The 13146-nt window shown below is 42.9% G+C and overlaps 1 protein-coding gene across 1 annotated transcript in view; it reads right to left on the bottom strand.

The window, feature by feature from the left end:
• The window catches only part of LOC109472850, a 20619-nt gene extending 13608 nt beyond the window's left edge, over positions 1-7011 (bottom strand). The window contains exons 1-6 of the mRNA XM_019772708.1: positions 6901-7011; positions 3332-3486; positions 2312-2467; positions 1456-1687; positions 786-1019; positions 363-602 (exon numbers count right to left, since the gene is read on the bottom strand). Coding sequence (XP_019628267.1) covers positions 363-602; positions 786-1019; positions 1456-1687; positions 2312-2467; positions 3332-3486; positions 6901-6955 — 1072 coding nt within the window. The 5' untranslated portion in view covers positions 6956-7011. The remainder of the gene's footprint in view (positions 1-362; positions 603-785; positions 1020-1455; positions 1688-2311; positions 2468-3331; positions 3487-6900) is intronic.
• Between the last annotated feature and the right edge of the window lie 6135 nt (positions 7012-13146).

Raw genomic sequence — 13146 nt, 5'->3', positions numbered from 1 at the left:
GTTGAAATGTTCTCTCTTTCTATGCTCGAAAGCATAGAAATCTCAACAACTAGTTTTGAGAGTGTTACCTTGCAACATAACTCCCCAGATACATCGAAATACTATCATTAAAATTATTTAACAAATTTGTGTACTTGGACATGCTTAAACGGAAGTTTTCGAGGAAATAACTGATATTTTGGTGGGGGGCCAAATCGCTAAAGGGGCGAGGTGGGGGGACCAAATCACTAGTGGGGAGGGCGAAATCGCTGTGACACCGGGTCACCTTCAGGCGTAGCCTCTACCCTCCCTGCACCCGTCTATGCTGGACAAACATTCTCACAAATACAATACCTCCGTAGTTTGAGGTAATAATTACTAACCGCAAAACGAGCCTTGGGCGAATGTTGACGTGTACATGGTGCCTCTCGCACTTGTGTCGACGTCATAGCCCATCACTGCAGAGGAGCCACCGCTGGTATCCCAGCATTCCCCGTCCTCGTACTTGCTGTAGCTGTCACATCGGTGAGACACGAACAAGCACGGGCTGTTGATGGATTCTATCCAGTAGTCCAGGGCTCTATGATGGCTGCAGCCCGCCCCGTCAACAAGGCCGCTGGCATCTACATTCAGAATAAAAACGCTTGAGACTTCTCATCACTGTTACATACACGTCAAGTATTTTTCAACCGCCCTGCTGTCTACTCAGTTAACAATCTTAACTACTAGGCAGCCCTCGAATCAGCTGTGTCACGCCATTTTGATGACGTAGGTTGTACCCCGTGGAAAAGAAGATGCACACTCACCGAAAGTGCCAGAAACCAAACTGGAGAGAGTATCCACCACAGGGTCCGGACAGTCCGGCTGCCTGGCCCCTCCGTTAGGGTAGAAGTCTACATCTCCCACCGGCGTCCCGATGCCGAAGGCCACGTTAAAGTGAGGAGTGTCCGTGTGAATGACGTCAACAAAGTTGGCATCGTCCGGGCTCAAACGAATCGCCGGATCCGCTAGTTCAAACATGGGTCCGGCTGGGTCCAAACCTAGAACAAGAATTTAGAGATCCCATCAGACCTCCATTAGATATTTCGATTTTGTGTGATGGTGACTGTGTCCTCTTTTCATTCACAAAAAATGGTGTCTACAAATCTTCCTTCGTCCATATCGCCTAAGGGAAGCTACACCAGCTATCAGCTGTCAGGAGGTCAACCGTAATTAACCTGACCTAAGAGCCACGCACACACACATACACGCACGCACACACACACACGCACGCACGCACACACGCACACACACACACACACACACACACGCGTGCGCGCACACACTCACACACACACACACACACACACGCGCGCGCGCGCGCACGCACACACGCACGCACGCACAAACACGCACACGCACACACACACGCACACACACAAAGTGACGAAAGGTGTCTGAGGGTCCAGGTCTGACTTCAACAAAACCTGGTCATACCTGTAATCCTGGCCAGCCCGGGTAGCCTGGCTCCGGCCTCCCCTGCCAGGTGTGCGCCCAGACTGTAGCCTATCAGGTGGAACTGCTCCAGGCTAACTCCCGTCTGGTCCACCAGGAACGTGACGAGCTTGGCGAGCTGAGCCCCGACCACCCGGATGTTAGATGCGGCCGCGGTGTAGTCCGGATACTGCACCCCTCTGGACCAGTCTACGATGATGTAGTTGACATCGTCCTACAAAAACAACATGTTTTTAACATTCACAAATATGCGATAAAGGGTTCCACCCCTGACGCGTCGCCAAAAACTCCACCCCCAAAACGTTCGCCTGAAATAAAACCATACATCCCTCTAACATCAACAGAAGATACTAGTGTTGTCTCTTATTACTTCCGTGTATTGTTCTGGGTGGGTTTGTGGGTTTGTATGTATGTTTGTCGGGAAATGACAGCACGTAGGTGGGGAATTGATATGCAGAGTTAGGGTTATTGTTAGGATTATTGTTTGCATGGCACTGCCATTATTTCATGATTTTAAGGAAGACTTGGTTCCTGCTAATTCTAGACAGATACAGTGCACTCCTCCCCTGAGTGTATAGTGAACAAGCCCTGGGGTCACAGAAAGTAGGGCCATCTTGGGCAGAGAGGTCTTCCCAAGGGTTTCCAGGAATGTGGGCATAGTTGTGGGTCAAAGACTTGCCTGTGGGCATTCCATTCCTGTGGACAAAATGCCTGTACCATTCCTAGAATTCTTGCAAACTGCACACAAACTGTACCATTAGGCTCCTCCCTGAGACGTCGCCAAAAACTCACGATACTTGACGGAAAATCTAAAATCTCCAATGTGCTGTTTTCTTACCTTCTTGTGGGTTTCCGCCATGGCCTGCGCAGCGCTGGAACTGACGACGTCTTCGGCAGTCTTGGCGCTGGTGAAGCCGTGGATCCACACCTTCACCGGCTTCTCGTGTTTGAAGGACGACAGTCGAAGTGTGGACGGATTGTCGAAGTCCAACAACTGTTAGTATGGAATATATAACAGCGTCATTCCGACTGTTATTTGACCTGTGCCGATATTGATGACCTTTATTGTACATTCATGCTACGTATGCGACGGACTAGGTACAGGTCAAGATATAACAGACACATAACAAAACGTAAATTAAAAAAAGTGAAGACAAAAGATACAATACTTGACTAAGATATACATACATAAGGAACATACAAGGGTACTATACTAGGCTAATACAAAGTGTTCTAGTCACTGAGCTAATATAGAGTGGTCAACTTTTTCTCGCTTTTATGTACAGTGGAAAATGTGGGAACAGATCATGTTTGTGATACAGGGTTTGTCTAGAGACGCATCAAAAATATAAATTTATCGTTTGCACTTACTAATAGGTGTTCAAAGATATTAGAGATTAAACTTGACTGATGTGTCCACCCCTGACACGTCGCATGATCTGATATGTCATGATTTTTTTTCATTAAAATGTATGTAGTGGGAAATAGTTTCCACAGCTGTGTGGCCTAGGGGCTATAGAATCTACTAGTAATAGTGTGGAGAGGATTGTATTCTAACTTCAAATTGCAATAGCAGGCACGTGTAAATACCTAACTTCAGTTACGTCCTCTTCGATGGGACATAAAGTCAGAAGTCCCGTGTTTAGGGAGAGCCACACCTCGAGCACGCTAAAGAACCCACCACACTTATCGAAAAGATTAAGGGTCCTTCCCGGTGTGAGTGGTTCAAATCTTTTAGTCCGGTCTTACACAGCTTGTACTTACTGTACACAACTAGTGTGTTGCACCTAAAGGCGGTTGACCGGTTGTGTAAAACAAACAAACAAACAAACAAACAAAGATCCATCTGAAAACAAACCTGTCTGTCCGCTACCATGGCGTTACTGCGAGTGAAGAGGTAGAACTTGGTGTCCAGCTGGTCCGGCGAGTCCGGCAGTCTGCCCGTGTTTGTGTAGGGCGCCTGGAGGGAGAAACACCCCAGGTCTCCGTAACACACCTGGTCAGCATCCTGAGCTAAAATAACAAACAAATGGAGCAATAAACCAGCTGGATTAGGATTCTGCTCACTTACGAATTCTTGTTGAAATTGCAACAGTGCAATACACGCGGAACAGAGGTAGCTGTTGCTGGTGTTCTGTCCCGCACATAGAAACGAATACTGGACAGACAATACTCATTTTCACTTGAGTCTAGTGGGGAAAGTCGTGTAAAGTGCCTTTCCCAAGGACACAAGATCAAAAATAAGATTATCAATAATACGGAGAAACAACAATCGGTGCCCCGACATTATTACGGACAGGCAACCGACAGTGTCCCGACAAAAATAAGATTAACAATAATACAGAGAAACAACAATCGGTGCCCCGACATTAATACGGACAGGCAACCGACAGTGTCCCGACAAAAATAAGATTAAAAATAATACAGAGAGACAACAATCGGTGCCCCGACAATAATACGGACAGGCAACCGACAGTGTCCCGACAAAAATAATATTATCAATAATACGGAGAAACAACAATCGGTGCCCCGACATTAATACGGACAGGCAACCGACAGTGTCCCGACAAAAATAAGATTAACAATAATACAGAGAGACAACAATCGGTGCCCCGACAATAATACGGACAGGCAACCGACAGTGTCCCGACAAAAATAATATTATCAATAATACGGAGAAACAACAATCGGTGCCCCGACAATGATCCCGACAGACAATCGACAGTGTCCCGACAACAATAGCAAGTAAATACGTAAATTACCGGAGTGTATGGGACAGGGTGGGGGGGAGGTAAATCTGAACAGCCGCCCTCGATAACAGGAAATCTTGAGGACAGAGGGGCAAGTTGCAAGCACATGTATTTCTGCGGGCTCTGATTGGTCAATTTTGGAAAAGTTTGAGCGTGGCCCATGCAATCCAAACGAGGCGTCCCCGCGTGATCCAAACAAGGAAATCACCGTGCACTGGTCAGCGTAAACCTAGTGGGCGAGGTCGGCTTATCGCGTCCGGCCTAAATTTCTATTTTCGTTTTCACGAAAATGAATTTATGCCTATCTCTCTAGCCGATACAACAGATTTTAACTAGCCAGAACAAATAGATCAACCAACACGATTTGCTCTTTGGCGGGAATAAGAATATTTTTAATGTCAGAATGGGATCAGCCCCCAATAAAAACAGTCGTAGGAAACCATGGTTCCCCACACTAGGCAACTCGCCTGGTGGTTCCCATGGGAATCGATATACACAATTTCTGATAGGATTTGTTATGTAAAGATAACATGTCAAATCTACAAATTTTCATACATCATAATACTAGTATTCTATTGTCAATCAAGAATTTTTTCCACCACCAAAGAGAGCTATCGCGATAAACATAAGGCCGAAAAGAAGCCCGCCAAACGAGCCCACTGAGGCGAAAAGAAAAACAGAAATGAACATGGGATAATTTTGGTCGAGTGTGGGATTGGCTTCAATCTCAGGCCGAGGGAGAAATGAGGGAGGGGGCAATATTTTTGCTCGCTCTACGAACAAGCGAGGTATGTGTGGTTTGCTGCTGCCAGAGCGCCCCTGATACTCTTATAATACAACAGATTGCCGTATGCGGACAAAAGTAGTCCGTCATCGGCAAAAAACTCTGGGCAGTGTTTGCGTACTAAACGCACATGGGCCCAAGTGGACATGTGCGAGGTGTCATTCACCTCCTTCCTCAGAGCTGAGAGATACACGGGTAAAGTCTGGTTATAAGGAATACCCGGTGGGTCGTATACCCGAGCCAGTGGTTCGCCAATTATAATATGCTGGGCAGAAGCCCTATTCCTGATCAAGGTCGCCAGACTAACAATACGCATGGCAACCAGGTCTGGCTCCCAATATGTGTCGCAAAGATCGTTGTGACCTAGTTCGAGGTACACAAGATCGGCGACGGGGATGGCGTTCAACAGGGGGCCGAAATTAGCCACTTTCCCCCCCGACCGCGACAACCACTTAACAATAGAATTTTCAAGCCAGAAATGTCTGTTGACAATGCGTCCTCCGGCCGTACTGGCTCGCCCTTCAACAAAAGAGTCAAGACGATATATGAAGGAATGGCCGATCACCAACATCCGCCGGGTGGCGGAGGTAACGGGACACCCCCCTTCCGCCATGTTTGTTAGACGAACAAGGAATTCTCTCCTCGGACAAACAACAAAAAGGAGGTCAAAACAACGACTTACTGCAATGAGGAAGTGTCCCGAACGTGACCAACGAATGTGAATGAAGGTAGAGTCCGAAATTCGGCAACAGCCCGGGAAAGACAAAAGGGAGTGCGGGTAAACGGAGGTAAATCTGAACAGCCGCCCTCGATAACAGGAAATCTTGAGGACAGAGGGGCAAGTTGCAAGCACATGTATTTCTGCGGGCTCTGATTGGTCAATTTTGGAAAAGTTTGAGCGTGGCCCATGCAATCCAAACGAGGCGTCCCCGCGTGATCCAAACAAGGAAATCACCGTGCACTGGTCAGCGTAAACCTAGTGGGCGAGGTCGGCTTATCGCGTCCGGCCTAAATTTCTATTTTCACTTGAGTCTAGTGGGGAAAGTCGTGTAAAGTGCCTTTCCCAAGGACACAAGATCGGTGGCATGTCAGGACTCGAACCCGGGACCTCTTGATTCCGAGTCGCGCACGCTGCCGTTGCGCCACACGACCCCACAAACACTTACTTTCTGCTCACTTACATCGTACGATTGTTGTACAATAGCAAATTGAGGGCGTTCTTGTGTTAGTCGTGCGTGTGTCGTAAAAATTCATCTTTCTTGCTAGGATTATGGCGAAGTCAGTTTCGTCCTAAGCCGTCGTACGAGTGATTTTGATGCCGTACTGACTGTGACAGATCATAGTGATCTAAGACAGGAACAAGACAAGCTGAATTTTGCAGGACACATGCACGACTATCCAAAGAACGCTCCCAGTTTGCGATCCTACGACGATCGTACGACGATCGTACGACGTATGAGACCTGGCTCTTATGGAAAAGGCTGTCTTAGATCCTTGTCGGCGGTTGATTCTGCCACAGTCTGCTAGAAAAATTCTATGACATGCATCAACAAGCTCGGCAAAAAGCACTCTCTACTTTACTTCCTTTACTTTGTTGAAGATACAACAATGCATGGCACGAGGTAGCCAGTCAGCAATAAGGCAAGTAGCGGCTACCACTGACAGGTACAATATAGCATTAACGTATTACTGTCTACGTAGGTACAGTATCACCTCTCACATCTAAAGAACAGTTGCTACCAACAGAATACAGAATTTGCTTCTTCTCCTCTGCTTTGGAAAGAACAACATGCAAGAGAACTATGTATATATAATATATAAACATGTAATAAAAGATGCAAGATGCATGTGATAAAGTTTGAACTATTTTCCTATTGAAAAACCTGGTCTTACCGATGGCAAACAGCAGCGATACCGCGAACACTGATATGGTAGACCACAGGGCCATGGTGAGAACAACCTTAACGTGGAGCCGCGAAATAATCCAGACGGTCTGTCTTTCGTGCTGAGACGTTATCGAAGTTATAAAGATAAGAATTGGGTCATCGCACTGATAACAATGTGTAAATTATTTGTAGAAGACTTAAAATGAGCCAATTAATGGTGTGAGTGATATGAGTTTCACGTGTGGACCCGTGTGATCTTCTGTATCTGCCTAAACCCACGTGTTTTTGTACGTTCGTTGTCCTAGTCCAGTATCTAGGTCATTAGAGGACATTGACTTTTCGTCATTCAGTCAGCTTTTTTAGATCCGATGAACGGTTACACATTTAAAGTAGTTCATTAACTACCTGTGTCGGAGAGGATTTGTAAATATTGCCCCTCAAATGCAGTGGAAGACGAAAATTCATTTCATCTCTAGTTGTCCATTTTATGACGACATCAGAAAGCAATTATTTAGCACCGTGTCCAAAATGCTCCCTTTTTTCCCGGCCATTCCCTACCACGAAAAAACAATTTTACTACTAAAATCAATGAACCCACATATTATAGAAGAAGTGGGTAAATTCGTGTTCCATTGCCTAAAAAGAAGACGTCAAACCCAGTAAAACTAGTACCTTGTATGTTGTAGACTATAGTATAATGTTAGACGTAGATATAGTCTCACATACCACTGTGTTTTCTTTCTTATGTTGTTTGTAACTGCAATTAGCCCTCGGGCATGTATTTGTAATAAACTTTCTTTCTTATTAAAGAGACAAGGTGGTCTTGAGTTAGGGTTGTTTCCTCAGAATCTGAAGGTTCTGGGTTCAAATCCCTGACAGGCCCTAGTCCTGTGCCATTGGAAAAGGCATTTACACCTATTTCCTCACTTGACTCATATGAGTACACAGTATTTGGGACGAGATTATTGTGAATTTATCGCTGATTCTGTCAATTCTTTTTGTCAATACTCCCAGAATGCAACAGAATTACATGTAGCAGGAAATAGAAGATAGGTAATGAGATAAACTTTCCTGGAACCTTTGATCTCTCTTCCTGTAAGTGCCTTTGACGTGCCCAGGATTTGGAAATAACTGCTGCATTTTCCCTTTTGTTCCCATAATGCAATAGGCGTGCATATAGCAGAGAATTGAAGACAGGAAATAAGATAACCTTTACTGGAATCTTTGACCTAACTTTTTGTCAGTGTCCCTGACAGGTAGAAATAACTACGGAAACACAAGCAAACACACAAACGGACACACCGAAAAAACTACTATGCATGGAGATTAAATACGATATCATCTTATTTGTAATTCTACTGATCTGTTTGATATGTCATTTTTAATAGTATCATTTAATTTTGCATGTCGCTAAGTTAACCTTCAAAAATGTGTGAATTGTCCGTTGAACATTTCCAACACACGTCTGCAGCCTTAAGAGAAGATTTAGTACATTATCTGACTTCGGTACAAAGGAGCCTTCAAACATTGTCTTTCGCAAATAGTTACACAGCAGATTACTACCAAAGTATCAGTGAGATATCGTGTACACTATTAAGATGCTAGAACTACATATCAAAGTGGTAAAGATAGTAGTAAAATACAGGCTATGTTGTTGTAGAATAGAACTAGTCGTTTTCTTGTACATTTTAAACCAAGTAACTACCAGGGTTCCAATATAGGTCTTTCGTCTAGAAAAGATTGAGAGACCGTGGAATTCTTCTTTTCACCTAGATGCAAATTAGCGTGTTTTTTGCACATCTAAATAATACTACATCTAAACAGCACCACATCTAAACGCATTGTTAGCAGTAACACCTTGTGCACAGTACGTCAATAACACCTAGCGTCAGCACATAGTGAATTAGCAACACCTAGCTTTAGCGCAGAGTGAACCAGTATCACCTAGGTTCAGTGTACGGTTAATCAGTAACACCTGCTAGCTTCAGTGTACTACCAGTAACATCATGCTGCAGTGTACAGTGAACCAGCAACACCTAACTTCAGTGTACAGTGAACATGTAACACCCACATGTATAGCCTAGCTTCAGTGTGCAGTGAACCAGTAACACCTAGCTTCAGTGCACAGTGAACCAGTAACACCTAGCTTCAGTGCACAGTGAACCAGTCACACCTAGCTTCAGTTCACAGTGAACCAGTAACACCTAGCTTCAGTGCACAGTGAACCAGTCACACCTAGCTTCAGTTCACAGTGAACCAGTAACACCTAGCTTCAGTGTCACAGTTAACCAGTAACACCTAACGTCAGGGTACAGTGCACCAGTAACACCTAGCTTCATTGTACAGTGAACCAGTAACACCTAGCTTTAGTTCACAGTGAACCAGTAACACCTAGCTTCAGTGCACAGTGTACCAGTAACACCTAGCTTCAGTGTACAGTGAACCAGTAACACCTAGCTTCAATGACAACGAAAGTGTTGTTCGGAGTAATTATTTTTTAGTACAATTCCCAAATAGTTTATTCTAGATAGGGGTTAAACAAGAGGCTGTGAATAAAGAACTTTTCTATTCAAGCATTCATCAAACTCATTAATTATTCATGCAGCACCACTTCTTATCTATGTGAAAACGTGGCCTCAAACTTGTATTATCGTTGTTACATGTATAACCTTTTTTCAATTAAGAATTAGTCAAACGGCAATGGTCAATGAAACTAACGATCTAAGAATACAATGTTCTGTTGAGAATTATAACTACGTATGGTACACGATCTTTCAATAGAATGGCGTTTAACTGGTAAAGACTACCAAAATAATGCCTTAATAAAGCTGAATGTTGACTTCTTTTATATGGATAAAATTATGAGCATCTACGGGTATACGTTTGCATGATTTACGTGTAATCTAATTATGATTTATTTTTGTCTTTATACCTGCAATGAGTAACGTTACTTCTTGTAAGCACGCTAAGTAATTATTTTTTGTTATTTTTTAAAATTTCTCAATTTGTGGACTAGTTTTTGCCTAATGTACTCATTGTGTAACTTTGTACATGTGTGTATCCAGTTTTTCGTCATATCTTCATAAGTATATCTCCATCCAAATATTGATTAAAGAGCGGCTTACAGATATAAGACGATTATAATTTTAGGAACAAATAGAACCTGTGTCATCACTGCTGTTGTTTCTCCCATCAGGGTCCCAGGCTACCCAGAAGTCTTTGCGCTCTGGTCGGAACGCCTGGAGACAACGTCTAATTTGGAAATTTCCCATGATGCAACAGTTCCTTACTTCCTTACCTTGCAAAACATAGAAACCTTAACCTATGACCTACTTTATGTGTCTGTGTGACAGAGGAACATTGCATTTTTTGGTGGGGGGGGGGCACAAAACAAGCCTAGTCCCAATACAGAAATAGCAACATAGAACTCTTCCTTAGGGTTGGAACATATTCCTTTAAACAAAATTATATCTTTGTTCTAAATATTTTGCAATCCAACTGCGAACAGACAAGTCACCCATGGGCTTCTGGAAAATAACACGAGACAGATAGAGGGCGATACTAAGAGTAGTACATTTTTCTGCACACTGGTCAATTTCTTCCCTTATGTTTTGGCCGCACCCAGCTGCCTTTATTATGGTGTAATTATGAAAACCTGCTTTTTGTACATTTTTGTAGTCATGTTTGCAACGAAACGTAAATTGATAAACTGATGCTTCTTGTCCTAAACTCATGATTTTTTGTACTGCAATTTTCTAGTAGCAGTCGTTCTTTAGTTCGAAAAAGTCTTTCTTTAATTCGCTTACTCTCCAAGCAGACGTTTGGGTTTTAGGTTATTTTTGGCGCGTTTTTAGACTTTTTTATCGGGATTTCTTTTTTTGCACTGGAATTTTTCTTTTACTGGGCAAAAAAGAAACCCCGATAAAAAGTTTTAAAACACGCCAAAAATAACCCCCCAAACCCTAGGCTCTGCTTGGAGAGTAGCCCACGCACGCAGTGACGTGACGGAAAGTACACCTGTTTGTTGTTTGTTCCTTTCGGACGATCGCCCTTCACACGTCCGCGCTACATCCGATGTTGTCATGTTTATGTAAGCGTGAAACACAAGTCATGCTTGTTGAAACGTGAGCAAAGCTGACCAGAATAATGAAATGAAATACCTTTATTGTACATTCATGCCACGACGGGCTAGGTACAGGTCAAGACTTAACATACACTTTGCAGACGTATGTAGAAAATTGGAGACAAAAGATGCACTACTTGACTTAGACAGACATAGATAAGGAACATACAAGGATACCATACTAGGCTAAAGTGTTCTAGTTACTGAGCTAATACAGGGTGGTCAACTTCTCGCTTTTTTGTACAATGGAAAATGTGGGAACAGATCATGTTTGTGATACAGGGTTTGTCTAGACGCATCAAAAATATAAATTTATCATTTGCACTTAGGTGTTCAAAGTATGGGAACTTCTCTTTGATATGATGGTTACAGTCCTTTTTCACGGAGTATATACTTATTATGAATATTATAACCAGGCATCAATATAGGTATCAAAATTCATTGATAGGAATTTCTAATCTAAAAGGTATAATTAAGTCTGGTATTTTCCATGACCCCTACAGAAATATCTGTGAATGATGTACTTTTAATTTGTCATCCCCTCCTTAATTACACACACTACCTTGATTGATAAGTTTTATTGAGTTGTTTCGTCCCAAATGTATCTTCCATTATTGAGCTCTGCCTGTCAATATGCCTGTTGGTGTAGGGACTAAATTTAAACACTTTGACTCGGAATTGCCAAATCAAAAGAAAAATTAACAACATTTTGTACATAGGTGGCGCTTCAATACAGCTTCAACCAAAAAGGTAACGACGCTACTGTAGTGCAGATCAAGTTCAACAGGCGGCGCTACTTGCGCATACAAATACATATACTTGTTCATGCAAATGCCCATTTCATGCATTTCGTCAAGAATTTTATGGCAAATACAAATGCATTTGCGTAAAGAACATTTCCACTACATTTTAGTAACCATCTATTTTTTTTTTATTCTTCCAACATGTAACCACCAGACGTGGTGACGGCACACTCAAGTTTTTTCAACTTATATTAATGCCGCCACCAACACAGGGACAGTACAATACTCATTTACACCTGAGCGAAGTGAAGAAAGTCGTGTAAACTGCCTTTCCCAAGGGCACAAGATCGGTGGCATGTCAGGACTCGAACCCGGGACCTTTAGGTCCCGAGTCGCGTACTCTGCCGCTGCGCCACACGACCCCCACAACCATCTATTCGGTGCAAATAGGAAAGTTAATCTTTCCACCCCAACCTTGCAATGCCAACTTTGATCAATTTGTGTTATCGATGTGTTATACATAGCCTTATACATTATGACCATATCCAATTACGGAATGACATAGCGTCGTCGTTGTAAGCGTTGTGGACGTTTCTATTAGCCTGGAAGACATCTAATCGATGAAAGAAACTCATTAATTTCACACTATTCTGACCATTGCTTGTTTTCTCATTATCTGTATTGAACTGTCCTATCCCTATTGTATCTTCAGTCGTATTGAAGTCGATATTCTGACGGAACCCATTTAGACCTGTCAGTGCGTTTGTTCCTGTACTAACAACCTGTCAACGACCATTCATCATGTGGCATTTTGTCTGTATAAATGTCAAATTATTTTTCAGTATTTTCTTTTGAAACGTGACCATCTTTCTGCAAACTCTATTGTCAATGGCCTTCGTCCTGTCCACCATATTGGGTGTCAATAAAATGTGTTGTAAATTCAGCTAAAATTTCACAGTAGATTCTGTATAGTAGTGCCCTGAACTGTGCGTTAGTGGTAAGAGCTTCACGTCTAAGTGCAGTGACGCTTTCTTCTTCTTCTTTCTACGCTTTGAAGCGTAGAAAGAAGAAGCTATGTTCCACACCTGGTCCACATTCCTGACACTGCCGAGGTTACAGTTTTGGTTAAAGACAGATGTAAATGTTAATGAACATAACTCTCAACTGAACTAACGTTTTAATAACTCACCTAACGATATCCTGGTCACACAAGTCAGAATGGCTCCAAGCAAGATTCAAGACTCAAGATCACTTTATTGAACATTGCAGTGTATCACTGAATTGCGTCTAATTTACACAATTTAAATACAATTCAATACATACAAACAGTATTTTACATAATAAAACCCATTGACAATTTAAAAAGACGGTAGTTAAAATGGCGATG

The sequence above is a fragment of the Branchiostoma belcheri genome, unplaced genomic scaffold, assembly GCF_001625305.1.
Source record: "Branchiostoma belcheri isolate BF01 breed outbred unplaced genomic scaffold, Haploidv18h27 scaffold286, whole genome shotgun sequence".
Classification (NCBI taxonomy): domain Eukaryota; kingdom Metazoa; phylum Chordata; class Leptocardii; order Amphioxiformes; family Branchiostomatidae; genus Branchiostoma; species Branchiostoma belcheri.
This window is presented reverse-complemented; position numbering and strand designations above follow the sequence as displayed.